This window comes from Nerophis lumbriciformis, linkage group LG09 (genome assembly GCF_033978685.3).
Source record: "Nerophis lumbriciformis linkage group LG09, RoL_Nlum_v2.1, whole genome shotgun sequence".
Taxonomy (NCBI): Eukaryota; Metazoa; Chordata; class Actinopteri; order Syngnathiformes; family Syngnathidae; genus Nerophis; species Nerophis lumbriciformis.
Window position 1 is genome coordinate 17,493,453 of NC_084556.2, and position 21,481 is coordinate 17,514,933.

Consider the following 21,481-nt stretch of genomic DNA (forward strand, 5'->3'; position numbering starts at 1 on the left):
TAACTTCAATCCAGGGTCTTTGAACACGCAACTGTTATATGCAACGTTCCCTCTAAGGTGCGCGCCTGTGCAATTGTGCACTGCTCAAGCGTCCTCTGCGCACGGCAAATCTATGCCACGCACAAAATCAAATAAAAAAATAAGCGCATAACAATTTTCGACACACGGACACGACAGAGAAAACAGTTTTCGTCATCATTGTTCAAATATTGTAACGTCTGCTGAGACGCTTTGAGGACATGAATGTCATGATCCGTGGTCCAGATCATGTTTTGTTTAGTTATGTTTTGTTAGTTTTGGACTTCTTTAGTTCCCGTTTGCGCTTGTTTGTTTTGTCACCATGGAGACTCATTAGTTTCACCTGCCTCATTTGTTTGGATCACACCTTTCGCTAATCATGAGATCACTATTTAAGTCCGCCTTTGTTAATCACTCGTCCTGGCTTCATTGATTATGTCACACTGTTTACGTCACATTCTGACCAAGTAATGGTTCATGTTCTATGCCATAGCTTCTGCTAAATATTAGCTTCATGTGTTTTAGGCACGCTTGCCTTTTTGTTGTGTAGTTGGTGTTTTCGGTAGTTGGGTGATTTATGTTAATAAATCCAATCCTACCTTTACGCCTTCGTCCGGAGCCGTCTATTTGCATCTTGGAAGAACAACCGCGCAGCAAGCTGCGACCCAATCGTGACAATGAATTCCATCGATCACTTAACTGAGCAAAACTCTTTATTGTCGGCCATAAACACATCACCAAAACATTAATACAAAAAATGATATCTGGCAAAAGTGGTCATTTTCTGCAAACCAAAAGCAACTTTGTTGTATCAACAGCAGCCGCTCGCTCTTTCTCACTTGCGCCAACACATGCACATAAGGCACTTAGCCATTGATGCGTTTACAGCCACACAAAAAGTCGGACAACTCCGACACCACACATAAAGTGTAATTCCAGGTCGTTACATCTATGATTTACCAATCAAATGTGTGCTTATTCTAATGTCATTTATTAGGAATCTTAATTTCTAAATATTAATCATGAAATGCTGTTAGTATATTAAATAAATACTAATAAAAATATATTTTTTACAAACAGGGAATTTTGGAGGAATGTACACATGATCCCCTGCTTACATCTCATTGTGCAACATGTGAAAGTTTTAATGGGAACTAAATGCAATGTCTGAAAGGGGCACACATTATTTCCAAAGCAGGACCTCCACCCAGACAAACAATACAAGTACACAGTTCATGAAAAACACTATTTTTTGTTATTGTCATTGTAAGTGGGCCTAAACACTTATATTAGAAAATAATCTCATGGAAATGACTGCTGTCATTTGATTATAATAATAAGAGAATGTTGTCTGTTTATCTGTGTTGGCCCTGCGGTGAGGTGGGGACTTGTCCAGGGTGTACCCCGCCTTCCGCCCGAATGCAGCTGAGATAGGCTCCAGCACCCCCCACAACCCCAAAAGGGACAAGCGGTAGAAAATGGATGGATGGATGGATGGAGATTTAACTTGTTATTTAGTCAGGTTTGGGACATGTGTGCACGTCTGATGTTGCTCACATGGGCTCCACTGAATGCTCAGGGAGTTTTTGCGTTTGCCCACACACCTGAAAAATTAGAGGGAACATTGGTTATATGCAATGAGATGCAAAAGTGAAACTCGTACATAACATTATTTTATCCTGTTACATATAAATGTATTATATTTTTACTAGGGCTGTCAACGTTAACGCATGTGATTAATAGAAATAAATTATCGCGTTATATGAATGAAGATTAATCATTGGCCTGGAAAAAGTGCGCATTTGTTACACGGTTAATTGTGATCACGATGAAAGGCGGCCCATTCCGCTTTAACACAGAGCTTTGGATAAAACTAAGGTAACTTGTTGGTCTTGCAGCGACATTCATATTCATGGTATTTTTTTTATTTAGTTTTTTGTCATAAAACATACAATCATGTGTGCTTACGGACTGTATCCCTGCAGACTGTATTGATCTATATTGATATATAATGTAGGAACCAGAAATATTAATAACAGAAAGAAACAACCCTTTTGTGCGAATGAGTGTAAATGGGGGAGGGAGGTTTTTTGGGTTGGTGCACTAATTGTAAGTGTAGCTTGTGTTTTTTATGTTGATTTAATTATTATTATTTTTTATTTATTTATTTTTTTTAATTTCTTGTGCGGCCCGGTACCAATCGATCCACGGACCGGTACCGGGGGGGACCACTGATGTAGACCACAAGGAAATGTTTTAAATTTAGAAAAAAAATCATAATATGCCCCCTTAAATGCGCTTTATAAGCCGGTGTGCATTTTGTATGAAAAAAAAACCTGAATAGACACACTTATCGGCAGTGCGCCTTTTAATCCGGTGCGCCCTATGGTCCGAAAAATACATTACTCCTCTTGGCGACTTGTTTTGTAATCAGCTACTAAAGACAAATCTAGTGACTTTTCCTGGTGATATTGGAGATTTTTTTGTGTCTTGGAGACTATGAGGTGAAAGCAAGCTCGATGAGGATGGTGACGGCTGCTTCCGGTCAGCTGGGGCTGCTGCTTTGCTCCCGCCAAAAGCTACATGCTAGCATGAATGTTAGCTACAACTTCAAGAAGCAGAGGAGAACGCTACGCTGGCAAAGTTTACTGAATCAATGATTTCAACAAATGTAGCACAGTTAAGTTTAACATATGCCTTTGTTAAATGGACAGCCACCGCATGTAGGACAACACCTGTGAAGACCAAGTCCTGCAAGAAGATGCCATTCATATCTCTCCAAGGTATACCTTGGAGATGCACAATTACAGCAAGGATGAACCAACTGTACTACACAAACAAGAGCATCAACTTGCAACCACAGACTAAATGTAAATTTAGTTTGCTTCTTGGAGAGTGTCGGACATCTGTAAGTACAAGTTGGGCTCACATTGTACCAAAAAAAGAGATCAGCATTGTCATCTGAAAAAGGTAAACAAGCTTGTTTGTGTGAACAACTGTTTAAACTAAAAAAGAGTAATTGGTGCACTATGCTAAGTTGTTTATGAGTGTGTTCACTACATTATCGATTAGTAACTGTACCTTGTTTGCAATATTATTGTAAACTGCAAAGTGAAGTGAATTATATTTATATAGCGCTTTTCTCTAGTGACTCAAAGCGCTTTACATAGTGAAACCCAATTTCTAAGTTACATTTTTTAAACCAGTGTGGGTGGCACTGGGTGCAGGTGGGTAAAGTGTCTTGCCCAAGGACACAACGGCAGTGACTAGGATGGCAGAAGCGGGGATCGAACCTGGAACCCTCAAGTTGCCGGCACGGCCACTCTACCAACCGAGCTATACCACCCCTGTTTGGCGCCATGACGTTTAAACAGCAAACACGGAAGACTTCAAGATGGTGGATGTATTGATTCGATTGAAGATGCCGCCAAATATCCCTTAAATCTTGTATAATCATCTGGTTGAATCAAATAAAGATGTCTTCGTTTTAAAAGAACAGTTTTTACTTTAATGTTGCTAGTCTGTAGTAGAATATAAAGCCACTGAGGGTGTCACGAGTCAGGCTCTCAACAACTGAATAGTTGTGCTGGCTAGAATTGAAAAGTGCTGGCTAATCTTCGTCCGTTGAAATCAGTTTAAAAAATCCACTTTGTTTTATTTAGACTAAACCACTTTGTTTTATTTAGACTTTCAAAAACGCACTTAATTTTTACTATACCGGTACTTCTTCTTACAAAGTTTTGAGCAAATCAATGACTTGCAGTTCAGTAAAACATTTTAAAAATGTTGTTGTATGACATCCTGAATAACAAATTGCACCCAAATTGTAGCCACATAGTGTAGTATCTTCTTCAGTAAAATGTATTTATGCAAGCAAATAATAACACGTGATTAATCTTGATTAATCACAGGTTTAGAGTGTGATCAATCTGATTAAAAATGAATCAATCACTTGACAACCCTGATTTTCACCTTTCTTCTATCACTTCCTCCTTGTTAAAAAATGTTGGTGCTGAGTGGGAATACTTTGATATGGTTATGATGTGTGTTTTTTTGATTGATTGAGACTTTTATTAGTAGTTTACACAGTACAGTACATATTCCGTACAATTGACCACTAAATGGTAACACCCGAATAAGTTTTTCAACACGTTAATCAATTCATTTGTTGAGTGAAGTGTTCGAAGTTCAGGTTTGCTGCGATCCAGGCAGATGAAACCGTTTCGTTTTTTTAATAGTGGGGTGTTGGTACTATCAGACATTCTTAATTTGAGTCAAGCAACTTTATTGTTGAACTTTCATGCCTTTACTATTTTTCATATTAACATTTATGTCTTACGTCGTCTCTTTACAAATCAATTATTTAAACGAAGGCGGTCAAAATTAACAAGTTAACTCGTGTGATTACACAATATTGTATTAATAAAGAACATCCATCCATCCATTTTCTACTGCTTGTCCCTTTCGGGGTCGCGGGTGTTTAGCTGCATTCGGGCGGTAGGCGGGGTACACCCAGGACAGGTTGCCACCTCATCACAGGGCCAACACAGATAGACAGACAACATTCACACTCACATTCACACACTCGGGCAGTGGTTCTTAACCTGGGTTCGATCGAACCCTAGGGGTTCGGTGAGTCGGCCTCAGGGGTTCGGCAGAGGTCAAAACACACCCGACTCATCGTGTAAATACAAACTTCTCCCTATCGGCGTATTACGGATACGGCAACAGCTGACTGATTTGCAGGTGTGTAGTTTGTTGTGAGTTATGCACTGTGTTGGTTTTGTTGTTTGAACAAGGTGATGTTCATGCACGGTTCCTTTTATGCACCAGTAAAAAAAACATGGTAACACTTTAGTATTGGGAACATATTCACCATTAATTAGTTGCTTATTAACATGCAAATTAGTAACATATTGGCTCTTAACTAGTCATTATTAAGTACTTAATAATGCCTTATTCGGCATGGCCTTATTATAACCCTAACCCTCTAACCCTGACCCTAACCCTAACCAAATAACTCTAAATTAAGTCTTTGTTACTTAGAATATGTTCCCCATACTAAAGTGTTACTAAAAACATATAACTTTGTCTTGAATTTGAAAAAAAAAAACTTTTTCTTTTTCACTAAAGAAGGGTTCGGTGAATGCGCATATGAAAGTGGTGGGGTTCGGTACCTCCAACAAGGTTAAGAACCACTGCACCAGGGCCAATTTAGTGTTGTAATCAAGAACATACTTAGATAAATCATGCAATTTATTTTGATCGTACAAGCTCCTTTACCATAACATCTATACAGTCAGTGATCAGATCAATGCATACGCCAGTATAAAAATTAGTAAAAAGATTCCCATTGGTGTGTTCGCTGGCAAATTTTACTCCAAAATACAGCATGACAGAACTTTAAATAAAACTGTTTCCAAGTTTTGGACAAATAAATGGCATGCATTCAAGTAAAACATTTGAAAATGTTCCTAAATGACATTCTGACAAAACAATTGCATTTGTGTAATTGGGGTCTTTTCTCAAGCAAAATGTAATTATGCAAGTGAATAATCACCTGTGATTAACTATGATTAATTCAAATTCCAAAATGTGATTAATCTGATTAGAAATAAATAATCATTTGACAGCCCTAATTTAAACGGAATACAATACATCTTCAAATTTACAAGAGGACACGGTAACCCCTGTGGTTAGGCCCCCATTACAACGTCCCCACTTACCACCCTACTTCGGCGCCACTGATGGTACTTAATGGGATATAAAACAGCAAACCCCCTTTTTCGAGACACATTTTGGAAAAATCACATTTGAAGACTATAAAAAAAAACATGTTTTTAAAATAAAATAAATTGTAATTACATAATAACCAGCAGATTGCAATTAAAATAATAACGAGGTTCACAGGGTTACACGTGTGCACAGTCCTGTTACCTAAATTATTGTTTTTGATGTTATTTTCTAATATGCTTAAGGTCAACATACTATAAGCATGAATGTCATGTGGTTAAAATCGCACTCCAGTTACTTTCAGTCCTGTTACTCAATTGAATCATCTTTGAAATAAATTTGCTTGAGATGGGCCGATACACATTTAGAGTACAGTGGTACGTCAACTTAAAGTGCCAGAGTGTTTTGAGTCTCTTCGCTCTTTGTTATGCTTTAAGTTGCAAGCCAAATTTGAGTTCCAAGCATCTCTGTCATTAGTTAAAATATCACAGTGAACCCTATAAGATCCGCCCAAAACACCGGGTCTTACTCGCTAGCATTAGCTTATAGCTAGGGATAGACATAACTTTGTTTTTTCAACCATGGGAAGGAAGAAAGTCAATGTGAAGGACACAGCTTAGAAGAAGAAGCAGATTATATTCATTGAATTAAATAAATAAATTAGCAAACACATGACTGAATGTGTCACCAAATTGGCGAAGCAGTTCGAGCGAATCACCGCTAGTCTGCACCATACTGAAGCAAAGCATGTTAAAGGCCTACTGAAACCCACTACTACCGACCACGCAGTCTGATAGTTTATATATCAATGATGAAATCTTAACATTGCAACACATGCCAATACGGGTTAGCTTACTAAAGTGCAATTTTAAATTTTGCGCGAAATATCCTGCTGAAAACGTCTCGGTATGATGATGCTGCGCGTGACGTCACGGATTGTAGAGGACATTTTGGGACAGCATGGTGGCCAGCTATTAAGTCGTCTGTTTTCATCGCAAAATTCCACAGTATTCTGGACATCTGTGTTGGTGAATCTTTTGCAATTTGTTCAATGAACAATGGAGACAGTAAAGAAGAAAGCTGTAGGTGTGAAATGGTGTATTGCGGGCAGCTGCAGCAACACAAACACAGCCGGTGTTTCATTGTTTACATTCCCGAAAGATGACAGTCAAGCTTTACCATTGGCCTGTGGAGAACTGGGACAACAGAGACTCTTACCAGGAGGACTTTGAGTTGGATGCGCAGACGCGGTACCCTGAGTACGCATGCAGCTGCGGCTTCCAAACATTTGATCGCTTGCCCGTACGTGTGTGCCGCTATGTGCATGTCACGTACGTAACTTTGGGGACTTTGGGGAAATATATGTGCTGTATGAACTTTGGGGAGGTGAACGGTACTTTAGGCTGTGGGATTGAGTGTGTTGTGCAGGTGTTTGAGTTGTATTGGCGGGTTATATGGACGGGAGGGGGGAGGTGTTTGTTATGCGGGATTAATTTGTGGCATATTAAATATAAGCCTGGTTGTATTGTGGCTAATAGAGTATATATATGTCTTTTTTTTATTTACTGTTTTAGTCATTCCCAGCTGAATATCAGGTCCCACCCGCCTCTCACAGCATCTTCCCTATCTGAATCGCTCCCACTGCCCTCTAGTCCTTCACTCTCACTTTCCTCATCCACAAATCTTTCATCCTCGCTCAAATTAATGGGGAAATCGTCACTTTCTCGGTCCGAATCGCTCTCGCTGCTGGTGGCCATGATTGTAAACAATGTGCAGATGTGAGGAGCTCCACAACCTGTGACGTCACGCGCATATCGTCTGCTACTTCCGGTAGAGGCAAGGCTTTTTTATCAGCGACCAAAAGTTGCGAACTTTATCGTCGATGTTCTCTACTAAATCCTTTCAGCAAAAATATGGCAAAATCGCGAAATGATCAAGTATGACACAGAATGGACCTGCTATCCCCGTTTAAATAAGAAAATCGCATTTCAGTAGGCCTTTAAAATAATATCTAAGCTGCATACATTTATCCATGAAAATATGGAAAAACTGGTGGTGGTGTGTTTGATGAAGAAGGAGATGGAAGGAGATACTGTAAAAGTCCACTCTCCAAGGTAAGTGCTCTACATTATTATTACATTACTTCACAAAACTACTGCAGTTGTTAGTACATTCCATTGTAATTTTTATACAATATTTAGAAGATGTTGATTGGAGATACAAGTGTTTTGAGTCAAGAGTTCTGTCACAGAACCAATTAAGTTCGTAAATTGAGGTACTACTTCAGTCCAACTTGGTAATATCAGATTTAGGGCTTAAAATATACGTTTTGAGCGTAACAACAAGCAAATGGATCGACACATTATTTATTACTAGGGCTGCACAATTTAACACGTTGATGCATTTAATTAATCACATTATATATATAAATATATTTAGTATTAATCATGTCTAAATGCAGATTAATCACGTGTTTAATATTGACTGTACATTCTCCTTTACCTTAACCACGGATGATTACCAGAAAGGCGGCACAGGTTATTATACGGTCAGTGATCATTTTAAAATACAACCTTTAGATACAACTGTTACCAAGTTATGAGCAAATAAATGATGTGCATTTACAAAAATAAATGTTTGTTTGTGACATTAGGACTATAAGATTGCATTTGTGTCAAAATATCGGGGTCTTTTAAAAAAAAAAAAGTTAATTGTAATTATGCAATCAAACAATTAACTGCGAATAATCACGATTAATCTGATTTTAAAAATGTATTGTTTGACAGCACTATTAATTATATATTTTGGGGCCACAATTTTATCTCAGAGTGAGGCATTGACAATGCAGGTTATCAAACATGGCTTCTTTCTTTCCTAAATGTTAGATCCAGGAAGCCATAACCATGATGGCAGAGAATTCAGAACGCCGCAAACAACTCTTCCAATCCTAGTTTGGCACCGGAGGCTACATGAATTCTGCATGGAGGTTGGCAAACTCAATTAATTTGGTTTTAAGAACACTAAAATGGTGAGCTCAATTACTGGCTGTGCCCACTGGCCCACTATTGTATCAATCACATCACAAGAGACAGCCGAGATGAATTGTAACACAGGGAAGTAAGAGAAAAGAAGGATGTTCTTGTTGCCATGACAATCATCCCAGTTGTAACGTGCAATTCTTCACAGATGGAACAGCTCCCACTGCATGACATTAGGTTTAAAACATTAGAATTTTCTACCAAATCTAAGTGGATACATATTATATTAAGGGCACGCAAATAGATGATGGAAGTTCAATCATTTAAAAATGCATAACTTGATGTTTATTAAGTATTCCAGACTTTATATGATTTGAAGGAAGCGGCTTCAGCATTTTTTGGCTGTGCAAAATTAAAGCTGTCTGCCAGTGTTCAGGTTTAATGATCTACAGCGACTGATTTACAATTCTTCATGGATAATTATCATTTTGATTAGGCGACTCCGCCGTGATAAAGGGCCTCTTTAAAAACTGACTCGTAATGCAGCTTCCATGAGCTGAGGAGAAGGTTTTTCCTTTTCTTTTTTTTTAAGTGGATTTAACAGGAAAACGTTTTGTTTTTTTTGCTTGGAGTAAACATGAACAGCAGCAATAAATCACAGTTTTACACAGGATTTCATGCCACTAATCTCCTCATTGTTGAAAGCTCGGAGGATAAAAGTTAAAGCAGTGATGTGACACGCTCAGGTGTCTGGTCTCGCTGGTCATTCTCTAGTAGTGACAGATATTGATTTTTTTGTCCATCTTGTGGTAAAACCTTCAGTATCTTTAGCTTTGAAAATTGGCTGGCCTGTCTTTGGCTTGATGGATACTGACCGTCACATAAAAGGCTTTTGTGGCTCTAAATTGATAAATGTGGCTTTTTTTTCAATTTGTACCCGGTAACAGCTCAAAGAGATATTTGCACACCTCAGATCAAACTCAAACTTTTTTCTCCAAGTACCAACATTTGGCTCTACAAGTACCACCAAAACGACCAACATTATAATACAGTTGCGTAGTAGGCTCAAGTCTTCATTAAAAACAAGGCAGATGTTTTACTTAACAAGTATATTTAATATTTCTGGCCACTGTAACAGTTTGAACGGTAACATTGTGTTTAAATACAGGAAAAACAAATACTGTATTTTAAATAAGTGATTCTTCGGCATACCTCTAGATGGCGCAGCGTACCACGGTTTGAGAATACCTGCCTTAGATACTCGACTAAAGTGGTATTTTTATATAAAAACAAATTGGATGGCCAACAGCTTGCATGTGGGAAATTTTTTTTAATTAAAATTAAAATTAAATTCTTCGTTAATGTCAGATGTTAGAAATATTAGTGCTGTAAAACAATTACTTTTGTAACACTTATAATTAATCACAGTAAACTACTTGCTTGCTTAACCTAAAAATAGACACCAATATTTTGACACGAATGCAGTGTAATTTTGTCAGAAGGTTAAATCTGAATATTTTTTACATGTTTTTCTTGAATGCAAGTAATCTATTTGCTCAAAACTTAGTAAGTGGGGGTGTAACAATTGATCAATATATTGGTATATCAATGTATATTCCAAAATTTTAAGTATATTGATCTGTGCTTGGTAATTTGCCTTCTGGAAGATAGGTGTCGACCCAACAATCGATTGATTTTATCGATTCTAGAAAAAGGAAAACAGTGGATTTACTTCATAAGAAGTGAAGCTCTTTTAATAACTAGAACGTTAAACATTTAGTCGGTTTGCCCGTCTGTGGCGTCATCAAAACAAAAATGGAGGCTAGCTACTGTGGTTGAGAAATGTCATAACAAACGCAAACGCCACAAGACAATATCAAAAGTTAGAACACAAAAACGTTCAGCTACAACACAGACAAACGACACAACACACTAATATAAACCCTGTTTCCATATGAGTTGGGAAATTGTGTTAGATGTGAATATAAACGGAATACAATGATTTGCAAATCCTTTTCAACCCATATTCAATTGAATGCATTACAAAGACAAGATATTTGATGTTCAAACTCATAAACTTTATTTTTTTTTGCAAATAATAATTAACTTAGAATTTCATGGCTGCAACACATGCCAAAGTAGTTGGGAAAGGGCATGTTTACTACTGTGTTACATGGCCTTTCCTTTTAACAACACTCAGTAAACGTTTGGGAACTGAGGAGACACATTTTTTAAGCTTATCAGGTGGAATTCTTTCCCATTCTTGCTTGATGTACAGCTTAAGTTGTTCAACAGTCCGGGGGTCTCCGTTGTGGTATTTTAGGCTTCATAATGCGCCACACATTTTCAATGGGAGACAGGTCTGCACTACAGGCAGGCCAGTCTAGTACCCACACTCTTTTACTATGAAGCCACGTTGATCTAACATGTAGCTTGGCATTGTCTTGTTGAAATAAACAGGGGTGTCCATGGTAACGTTGCTTGGATGGCAACATATGTTGCTCCAAAACCTGTATGTACCTTTCAGCATTAATGGCGCCTTCACAGATGTGTAAGTTACCCATGCCTTGGGCACTAATACACCCCCATACCATCACAGATGCTGGCTTTACACTTTGCGCCTATAACAATCCGGATGGTTCTTTTCCTCTTTCGTCCGGAGGACACGACGTCCACAGTTTCCAAAAACAATTTGAAATGTGGACTCGTCAGACCACAGAACACTATTCCACTTTGTATCAGTCCATCTTAGATGAGTTCAGGCCCAGCGAAGCCGTCGGGGTGGGATGGGGGCGTGGTTGGGGGCGTGGCTAAAAGGGGAGGGGTATATTTACAGCTAGAATTCACCAAGTCAAGTATTTCATATTTATATATATATATATATATATATATATATATATATATATATATATATATATATATACATATACATATATATAAGAAATACTTGACGTTCAGTGAATTCTAGCTATATATATATATATATATATATATATATATATGTATATATATATATATTTATTTTATTATATATATATATATATATATATATATATATATATATATATATATATATATATATATATATATATTTTTTTTTTTTTTTTTTTTTTTTTAATTATTATTTATATATATATATATATATATATAAAATAAATACTTGAATTTCAGTGTTCATTTATTTACACATATACACACACATAACACTCATCGACTCATTGTTGAGTTAAGGGTTGAATTGTCCATCCTTGTTCTATTCTCTGTCACTATTTGTCGAACCATGATGAACACCCTCTCTGATGATGCATTGCTGTGTGGCACGCACAAAAGTGCTTTCACCAAATGCACTAGATGGCAGTATTGTCCTGTTTAAGAGTGTCACAACATTGCTGTTTACGGCAGACGAACTGCTTTACGGTATACAAAAAAGTGACTGCTGTTGTTGTGTGTTGTTGCCACGCTGGGAGGACGTTAATGAAACTGCCTAACAATAAACCCACATAAGAAACCAAGAACTCGCCCTCCATCATTCTATAGTTATAACGTGATTGGGCAGGTACGCTTTTTTATATTGTGGAGGACCTGAGTCCGCCTGAATTTCGGGAGAAAATTTGTCCCGGGAGGTTTTCGGGAGAGGCGCTCAATTTCGGGAGTCTCTCGGAAAATCCGGGAGGGTTGGCAAGTATGCATGTCGCTAGGCTTGACCTTAATTTTAATTGCCCCATTGACCACTGAAAATAAAAGTATAAAATAAACCAACCACACCCTAAAGGATGATTGAAAGAAACTAGTTTTGTTCCAAATCTGTTATCTCCATTATTTATATGTCAGATGGTATCCAAGGGTGAGTAGTTTTAATGTATTTTTGTTTTGTTTTATCTGGGGTTTTTTTTGGTTAGCTTGGAAAAAATGAAAACACTTTACATTGTTTCCTTAAGAAAAAATAGTTTTGAATTGTGTTCAACCTTAACCGGATTTAGAGAAACCACACTACTGTGTGTGAGCATGTGTGTTGCATGCACATCAATATGCAGCGGCGTCATTAATAAGGGTCAGAAAAGGAATAAAATGATTTTGTCTGCCTCAGTAAAAGAGAAGACGGGAGAGGGCCAGAGGTGGTAATTGGAAGAATTCTTGCCTGAAATGCACCAGCGGATGTAATAAAATGTTTCCACCAGCATTCTCTTTGGAGTTAAAGTTCTCCATATCTACATGTCAGGGAGGTAACTTATCTGAGGCGAAGGCAATTTACACAGGGATCAAATGCAAGGCTGAAAGCATAAGTGACGTGGCGAGCATCGAATCTTCCTGGCTGAGGAAGTCTGCGGAAGTGAGCCGGTTATGGAGGAGAACGCACGTTTACATTGTGATTAATTTGGCCAGCTGGTATTATACTGCTGATGGTGAAATAGATACACTGCAAGGCCTTCTTTTGAAATGCAGGGCACATCGCAAGACCATGATTAGTCAAATTGTGCTGCAGGTGAACGTTTTGCACACTATATTTCTCCCTCCATGAATGTCTCCCCTGGAATTAATAACATGTTATCAGAGATGCGCAATTCCATAAAGTTCCAATGTGGCGGAAATGATCACAGGGGTGAGACTTTTCGGCTGAAGGTGTTTTAAAAGCACATCTGAGGTAAGAATTTAAGTTGGCAACTTGCAGCCCAAAGGAGTTGTGCATGAATTGACACAATTTATGTGCCTGAACGTGTCGCACACGCTCACCATTTTGTGTGCCCACAGCATTGGCACAAAAGAGGCACTAATACAGGAGAACTTGCCGGGATAGTGTGTTGACGGTATTAACATAAAGTCTGTCAGAAGATATTTTACACGCACAACATATTTGGGCACAAGATGTTAATGGGGAACTGAACTTTTGGGGGAATTTTGCCGAAAAAAGCGGACGTTGTGATGGGTTTTTGAAATGAATGCGTAAAATGATCAAAATACGTACATATTGAATGTGATTATTAATGTGCCCGTTACTACATTACATATATACTTACAGCATGCATATAAAACCTTGATGGAGGTGTTTGGATGATTTTTAAGGGCTTTTATAGGCAGAATAGAGAAACCCCCATAGGCTCTTTTGATCGCATTTATTATTTAATAATAATAATAATAATGGATTAGATTTTATATCGCACTTTTCTATTGTTAGATGCTCAAAGCGCTCACAGAGAAGTGGGAACCCATCATTCATTCACACCTGGTGGTGGTAAGCTCCTTTTGTAGCCACAGCTACCCTGGGGTAGACTGACGGAAGCGAGGCTGCCAGTTTGCGCCTACGGCCCGCTCCGACCACCACTTATCATTCATTCACCAGTGTGAGCGACACCGGGGGCAAGAGTGAAGTGTCTTGCCCAAGGACACAATGGCAGCGATTTGGATGTCAAGAGGCAGGGAGCGAACCTGCAACCCTCAGGTTTCTGGCACGGCTGCTCTACCCACTATGCCATGCCGCCCCATATTTAGAATGCATTAAAAAATATATATCCGGCATGTCTTTAATAATGATTGTGAACGATAGGAAACATTTAAAAAAAAAAAAAAAAAGTATACTTCCCCTTTAACAGGAAGGACATTTATTTACAGTAGTAGCACGAGACAGGTCGGAACATTATCAACGTAGAAAAATATAATATCATATTAGTGTATTAATAAGCATCAGTGACATGCCGTAAGGCAGTGATTTTCAACCTTTTTTGAGCCAAGGCACATTTTTTGTGTTGACAAAATCCGGAGGCACACCACCATCAGAAATCATTAAACAACGAAACTCAGTTGACAGTAAAAAGTCGTTGTCGCAATTGTTGGATATGACTTTAAACCATAACCAACCATGCATCAATATAGCTCTTGTCTCAAAGTAGGTGTACTGTCACCACCTGTCACATCACCCCCTGACTTATTTGGAGTTTTTTGCTGTTTTCCTGTGTGTAGTGTTTTAGTTCTTGTCTTGCGCTCCAATTTTGGTGCCTTTTTGTCTTTTTTTGGTATTTTCCTGGAGCAGTTTCAGGTCTTCCTTTGAGCGATGTTTCCCGCATCTACTTTGTTTTAGCAATCAAGAATATTTCCGTTGTTTTTATCCTTCTTCGTGGGGACTTTGTTGATTGTCATGTCATGTTCGGATGTTACATTGTGGACGCCATCTTTGCTCCACAGTAAGTCTTTGCTGTCGTCCAACATTCTGTTTTTGTTTACTTTGTAGCCAGTTCAGTTTTAGTTTCGTTCTGCATAACCTTCTCTAAGCTTCAATGCCTTTTCTTAGGGGCACTCACCTTTTATTTATTTTTGGTTTAAGCATTAGACACCCTTTTACCTCCACGCTGCCTCCCGCTGTTTCCGAAATCTACAAAGCAATTAGCTACCTGCTGCCACCTACTGATATGTAAGAGTATTACACGGTTACTCTGCCGAGCTCTCGACAGCACCAACATTTAACAACAACACATCATTTACAGACTATAATTACTGGTTTGCAAAAAATATTTTTTACCCCAAATCGGTGAAATTAGATAATCTCCCACGGCACACTAGACTGTATCTCACAGCACACAGTGGTTGAAAAACACTGCGGTAAGGTACTGACTTATTTTTTTCAACTCGAAATTCCCGGTGGAGATGCAGTCAAAGGGAGCTGGGCCTCGAGGATTGATTGATTGATTGAAACTTTTTATTAGTAGATTGTGCTAGGAGGGCTTCGGCACGTAAATAAGACCGCTCACAAAATGGCGCAGTCCGAAGAGACAGTCAGAAAGCGTCTGTAAAGCAAAATCTTTGCAAAATGTTGACCAAAGAACCACCATTACATGTTATGTAGACAAGTGGTTCTCAAACTTGTTTTTATCAAGTACCACCTCAGGAAACACTCGGCTCTCCAAGTACCACCATAATGACCAACATTAAAATACGGTAGGGTAGTAGGCCTAAGTATTCATTAAAAATAAGGCAGAGCTTGTTTTTAACAAGTATATTTAATATTTGGATAATGCATGTAATATTTGTCTTGGACCAGATGCAGGTCCGAAGTAAAGAAAGACCGATGGGAGAGAGTTGTTTTCCGACGGAATTTATGTACCGAGAATCATAGAAACAAAACTTTTGAAAGTCTGTGAAAGTCTTCAGTTGAACTCTGTGCATTGATGGAAGGAGTTTTAAGTTCAAAGGAAAAGTCTGTTTGTGCCACGGCCAATACTGTTCTAGATGAAGGTTGGTATTGTTCTGGACTATTTTGCCAGTTGTGTGGAATACAGAGTTATTGTTAATCAGTTTGGAGGGCACACATGCAGCATGAAGATGTTTGTGTATGACTGTATGCTTTATTATTTGTATTTATTATACTGTACCTGCTTCATTCTCTTTCCTCTCATTTTATTTCGTTCAGGAGTCCGAATTAAGCCGGCATTCTACATTTCTTTAGCCACCTTCTTAAATACATTTCAGTTTCTTTTTTTCTACCATGGACTCACTTCAAAATATTCTGTTCTTTTAATTTGTGTAGCAAATATCTGCTTCATGGTTATAAATCCTGCGCGTTGAGACTAGTGCATGCACAATACGAAGGTTCCCCGTCGTTCCACACACACCTACTTGAGAGATCTGGTTTCCAATCGCATAATCCATATGTGTTCGTCCAGCTGTTCAAAAACCAAACACAATCGGATTAAGGTGTTTCCAATGGGTTGTAGAATGCTTATTTAGAGCCGGACTATTTGAGAAATCGGACTAAATTAGTGCATGGACTGTGTAATACATGTTTCTGCAAACATATTGGCAACATGCTGACAAACAGAAACGAGCAGAGGTCATGATAACCCAGTTTATGACAGATTGACAGTTGGAATTTGATCAGGAAATGTCCAGATATAGCGATTTTATTCAAGAAAATGCTAACTTTTGGAACCATAGAGGAAATACATTTCATAACAGTTCCAATGGCAAATGTTTGTTGTTATCATTTCATTGTATTTTATCCATGAACAAATGCACAGCAATAGCAAGTTGTGTCTGTACTTGAGTGAAGCACTATTTGCCGACAGTCCACTGTTGTCTCACACTCACACGGCTCTGCAATTTCTCGGATTTTAGCACAATCAGGTCATGATATAACACTGCATTACCATTAAGTGGCGGTTATCGTTAATAACTGGCAGGAGGAGGGATCATATCAGGGGGCTTGTGCATGAGCAATACTGTTGAGCACAGAAAAGTGCACCATGCTTGGCAACTATCTAAGCGCTCACACATGTCAAACTAACCACAAACTTTAGGTGTATCGCTAACTCAAGCCTGGTACAACCTACCGAATGTGTTGTTAGGGCCAGTTGTCCTTTACCATGCTGAAGCATCACTCCCAAGTTTGTCACACTGCACTTCTAAACATCATCTCTATGTGATACAAAATTGTCCTTTCCTAGCTTTGTGGCTTATTTTGGGTCATTGGGTTTGTGTATTTAGAGCACATTGAATAGATTGTATGTATGTTAAGGGCTATCATAAAGTGACAGTTATCACTAATAGCTGGCAGGAGGAAGAATTGCATTGATTAACAGTTTTACGTTTGACGAGACATGTGTACAGCTCATGTGAGTCCTGATTTGAGATGTTAAGCATGCTTGCGCATGGCACATATTGTCCAATGGAAGGGCCTCTTATAACAAGGCTATTTGCATTTGGTCTTTACCTTTTGTGGGTTTAGTGTGCTGTTATGTAGTGTAAAATGAGGTCACGTTTAATGTAAAAGACATTGGTTTGGGTGATTCAGCGTCGTGCTTTGTCCGCTGGACAACGTAAATTAATTTGAAACCTTAGGGCTGAGTTGTACTTGGCATGCATTGCCTGTATTCATTATACAAGCTCTGCTGTTGCTTGCATGACCTCCCCGAATGTGCTGCAATGTTGCAACATCTGTAGACAAAAATGTATTTCAAGGATGTAAAAAAAACAGATTATGATTATTTTTACCAAAGAGATCTGTTTCATGAGAAAGAGGGCAATGACCTAATATGAGCAAGTAATCTCTCGCCGGGCATGGCAACACGGAGAGCTGGACCCCTGCAGAGCAGACATACTTAACATTCATTAGAAGCAACACTTGTTTGGTAGATTTTTCACTGATGGAAGACTGAATTTCCTAAAAAGATGTCCTAAAGGGACGAGAGTTACCTGAAACGCTTAAGAATGTGACTCATGTGTTGCAGACCAAAATTAAGTGAGCCTGATTGACCTGCGAGTGGGAGTGCCTGGAAACTAATCATTTATTTCGTTCAATGGCCTTTGGGGCACGAAAGATTGCACTACATCAACTCTGCTCAGCAACAAGCTGAGGCGCAAAGGTCCTACAAAAAATAAGATGATGCAGTTCATAGAAATTGTACTCAATGGATGTTTAAAGGACCCATTGCGTCCAGATGGCCAACATTTCACTAACAAGTTCTCTACGTAGCGTTTGCTCCTGAAAATGAATCTGGACGTCCTTTCCCAACAACAAAAAAATCATATTTTTATTATTCTTACACTTCCAAGAACATTTGTCGGCTTTCAGCTCCTCCGGTTTGCCTCCGATCAGAACCGTTGAAGTATCAAAACGTTAAACTGGGCTGGGAATCGATCAACAACATATTTTGACCTTGTCCCAAATTACCAGGAATTCCAAGTTTTCCGGGACATTTTTCCCATTGAAAATGAATAGGCCGATTTACATTCTCGCACAATGCCAACATTTCTCACCAGATTCGAACCTTTCCACCATCCACATTTTCCAAATTCAAAAAATGTACAGGTATTCCCAGTTTTCCAAAGCCCTATTTCCACCCTGTTTTGATTTTGCTTCTACTTCAACATTTTTCAACCCATTTCAACCATTCCACCATCAAAACATTCCAGTTAGTTGGGACATCACAGGTACTTACCATTTATTTGTAAAGATTCCCATTTTTCCCCAAATTCCAGGAATTTCGAAATACCAATTCTCAATTAAAGTTAAAGTTAAAGTTAAAGTACCAATGATTGTCACACACACACTAGGTGTGGCGAAATTATTCTCTGCATTTAACCCATCACCCTTGATCACCCCCTGGGAGGTGAGGGGAGCAGTGGGCAGCAGCGGTGGCCGCGCCCGGGAATCATTTTTGGTGATTTAACCACCAATTCCAACCCTTGATACTGAGTGCCAAGCAGGGAGGTAATGGGTCCCATTTTTATAGTCTTTGGTATGACTCGGCCGGGGTTTGAACCCACAACCTACCGATCTCAGGGCGGACACTCTAACCACTAGGCCACTGAGTAGGTATATTACAAAGTGTTACTGCTTCAACATTTCTTGATCAATTCAAAAAACTCCAACACCAATTCAATCATATAATCTAGGACAATTGTAATATTATCTATAGTTCTTAAAATTGTCGGTTTTCCCGAAATTTCAGGAATTTCCCATTCAAATGAATAGACATTTTCAAAGTCCTATAAATCCCAATCACCCGATTCAAACCGTTTCATCATCCACACACTCCAAACACCTTGGACTATCAAGCATTTCAGTTCAACTTGCGCGTTATCGGCACCATTGCACAGATTCTAGTGTTAAGTAGGTTTTGGGTAACAGTTAGACAACTAACTGTACTTTGAATGTCCCTTTCCATCGCCAGACTCGATATGCTGCCCCACCTTGTGTGACCTCACCTACAGAACGGGAGACAATTTCCCTGCATAGACACTGTGGATAAAGGAATGTACAACTATTATTTTGATCACTCATTTACATGTTTTTGTTGCTTAGGTCCATGATTACTGCAAAACTGATATGATTAACAGGATGAGTAAAACATGTATCTAAAGGAATCACATTTCTGGACTTCCCTGCTGTTCCATCTCTTCTTCCATGGACACCATAGGCTGTGTTACCTCATGCTCTTTCAGCATTTCCTAAGGCATCTTGAGGAAAATATCCTTAGTAGAGGACACAAACTAAAATACTAGCAGCTTCTTTCAGTCTCGTTTTTCCGCAGGTTTCTCTCCATGACCGTGCTCCTAATCTTCGGTAACACATTTAGCTTGAGTCTTTTACATTTTTTAAATCCAAACTCTGACCAAAACCCTTCTTCTTGGAAGTCAGATTCATTTAAATGATGGCTACAAATTACACTTCTTTCCCTTTGGTCCTTACCATTTTGCAATAGTCAATTTGACTGTAGAGGTACATACTTTCCTCCTATTCCCATCATTTGGAAATGTATGCAGGCTGACCCCTTCTTTAGTTGTATTGCTACAACCTGCAATAACGCATCTGGCAGACATATTTGATAATTACTTCAATTTCTGCACAAAAATAACATGAATCGGGATGAAGATGCTGCTAAAACACATACTATACAATATGAAATAGCCTCCGGTCTTCTGTAGCTGACGTCAGCAGGCTGATGCAGGCCAACCTACATTTGAAACTACAAGGGGGCTGAATGTGCTGAAATAAGCCTAAAATCACTACTGTGTCTATTGTGGGGGGAATTTTACCTGTAAACATACATTTTTAGGCCCAGAGCTATGAAATAAGTGCTAATGTTATCAGTATCAGGGGCCCTTTAAGTTTGAATACAATTAGGCTGTTTGACCATCCATTTGTCCATATTTAGAATTGTCCACCCTGTGAACAATGGACATATAATCTTTCATGTGTTGAACAAGACTTTTTAATAACTATATAAGCAGTATTTTAAGTAAACGTTTAGACTATTTGTACAGTGAGTGGTACACCTGACTCCTGTTTGCCCGCACTCACACTGCATACATTTGCGTTTCGGGATGTTCCCTTTATACCACTGCCACAACTTTACTGAATTTGTGCAATAAAATAAATTGTTCTGATTATTTTTTTCATCAAACATTGTTAAGTATCTATATCCTTCAAAAAATAATAATTTGAAAGTATCCACACCTGTCTGAGGTTGCGTGTCACCCGAACGTCATGCCAGACCTCGTCGTTAAACTTTCCGCTGGCCGGTTCCACCAGGGCCTCGAAGGCGCCGGAGCCCAGGTTGATGACCAGCCAAAGAGCTCCGTCCCTCAGGGACAGGTTGACATAATCACCGGACTTTCCTGTATGAAGCAGCAGGCCGTTTCTTTGCAGTGTGCGGAAAGACAAGGTGATCTCATCCAAGCTGCTCTGAATGGGCGTCTGGGACAGGTTGTAGCTGAAGTACTCGTTGCCTTTAAAGGTGGCCATGGACTCTCCTTGCCCTAAGAACGGAGAATAGTAGTGTGTTAGCCAATCCTTTATTTATCAGACCTGTACAAGACAGTAAAAAGTCCAAACTATGTAAATACCACAACAATACACTTGCAAACAAGCCAAAACCAAATGTCACCTAGTGTTCTCAGATCTCCGTTGCAAAGCTCTGATTAAAAAGAGAAATACCATGGTTGTGTTTATATTCATATGTGGCTGTGAGAAATGGGTGGCAGGAAGCACACAGACAGTTTTTTTTCTATTTACCATACAATTTGTTGACAGTGACAAAAGAAGCTAATTGTTCCCAGACCTTTATTCATGGAATGACATTTGTAAAATGTTAGTGCCAGTCCAACTCAACTTCCACTGGGGAAAGACGTCTAAGAGACTGATGGAAGAGGTTTTTCCCTTCCACATTTTGCATCACAAATCTGCTTTTGGTGTCACATTGTATGCAGTTGATTCTCAAACTGTGGCTCAAACGAGCTCCATCTAGTGGAACACCAAATAA

The 21,481-nt window shown here is 38.9% G+C and overlaps 1 protein-coding gene across 1 annotated transcript in view; it reads right to left on the reverse strand.

Annotated features, from left to right (window-relative positions):
• Positions 1-21,481, reverse strand: part of LOC133607627 (neurexin-2-like) — a 416,009-nt gene that overhangs the window by 236,874 nt on the left and 157,654 nt on the right. Inside the window, exon 6 of the mRNA XM_061962447.1 lies at positions 20,677-20,978. Coding sequence (XP_061818431.1) covers positions 20,677-20,978 — 302 coding nt within the window. The remainder of the gene's footprint in view (positions 1-20,676; positions 20,979-21,481) is intronic.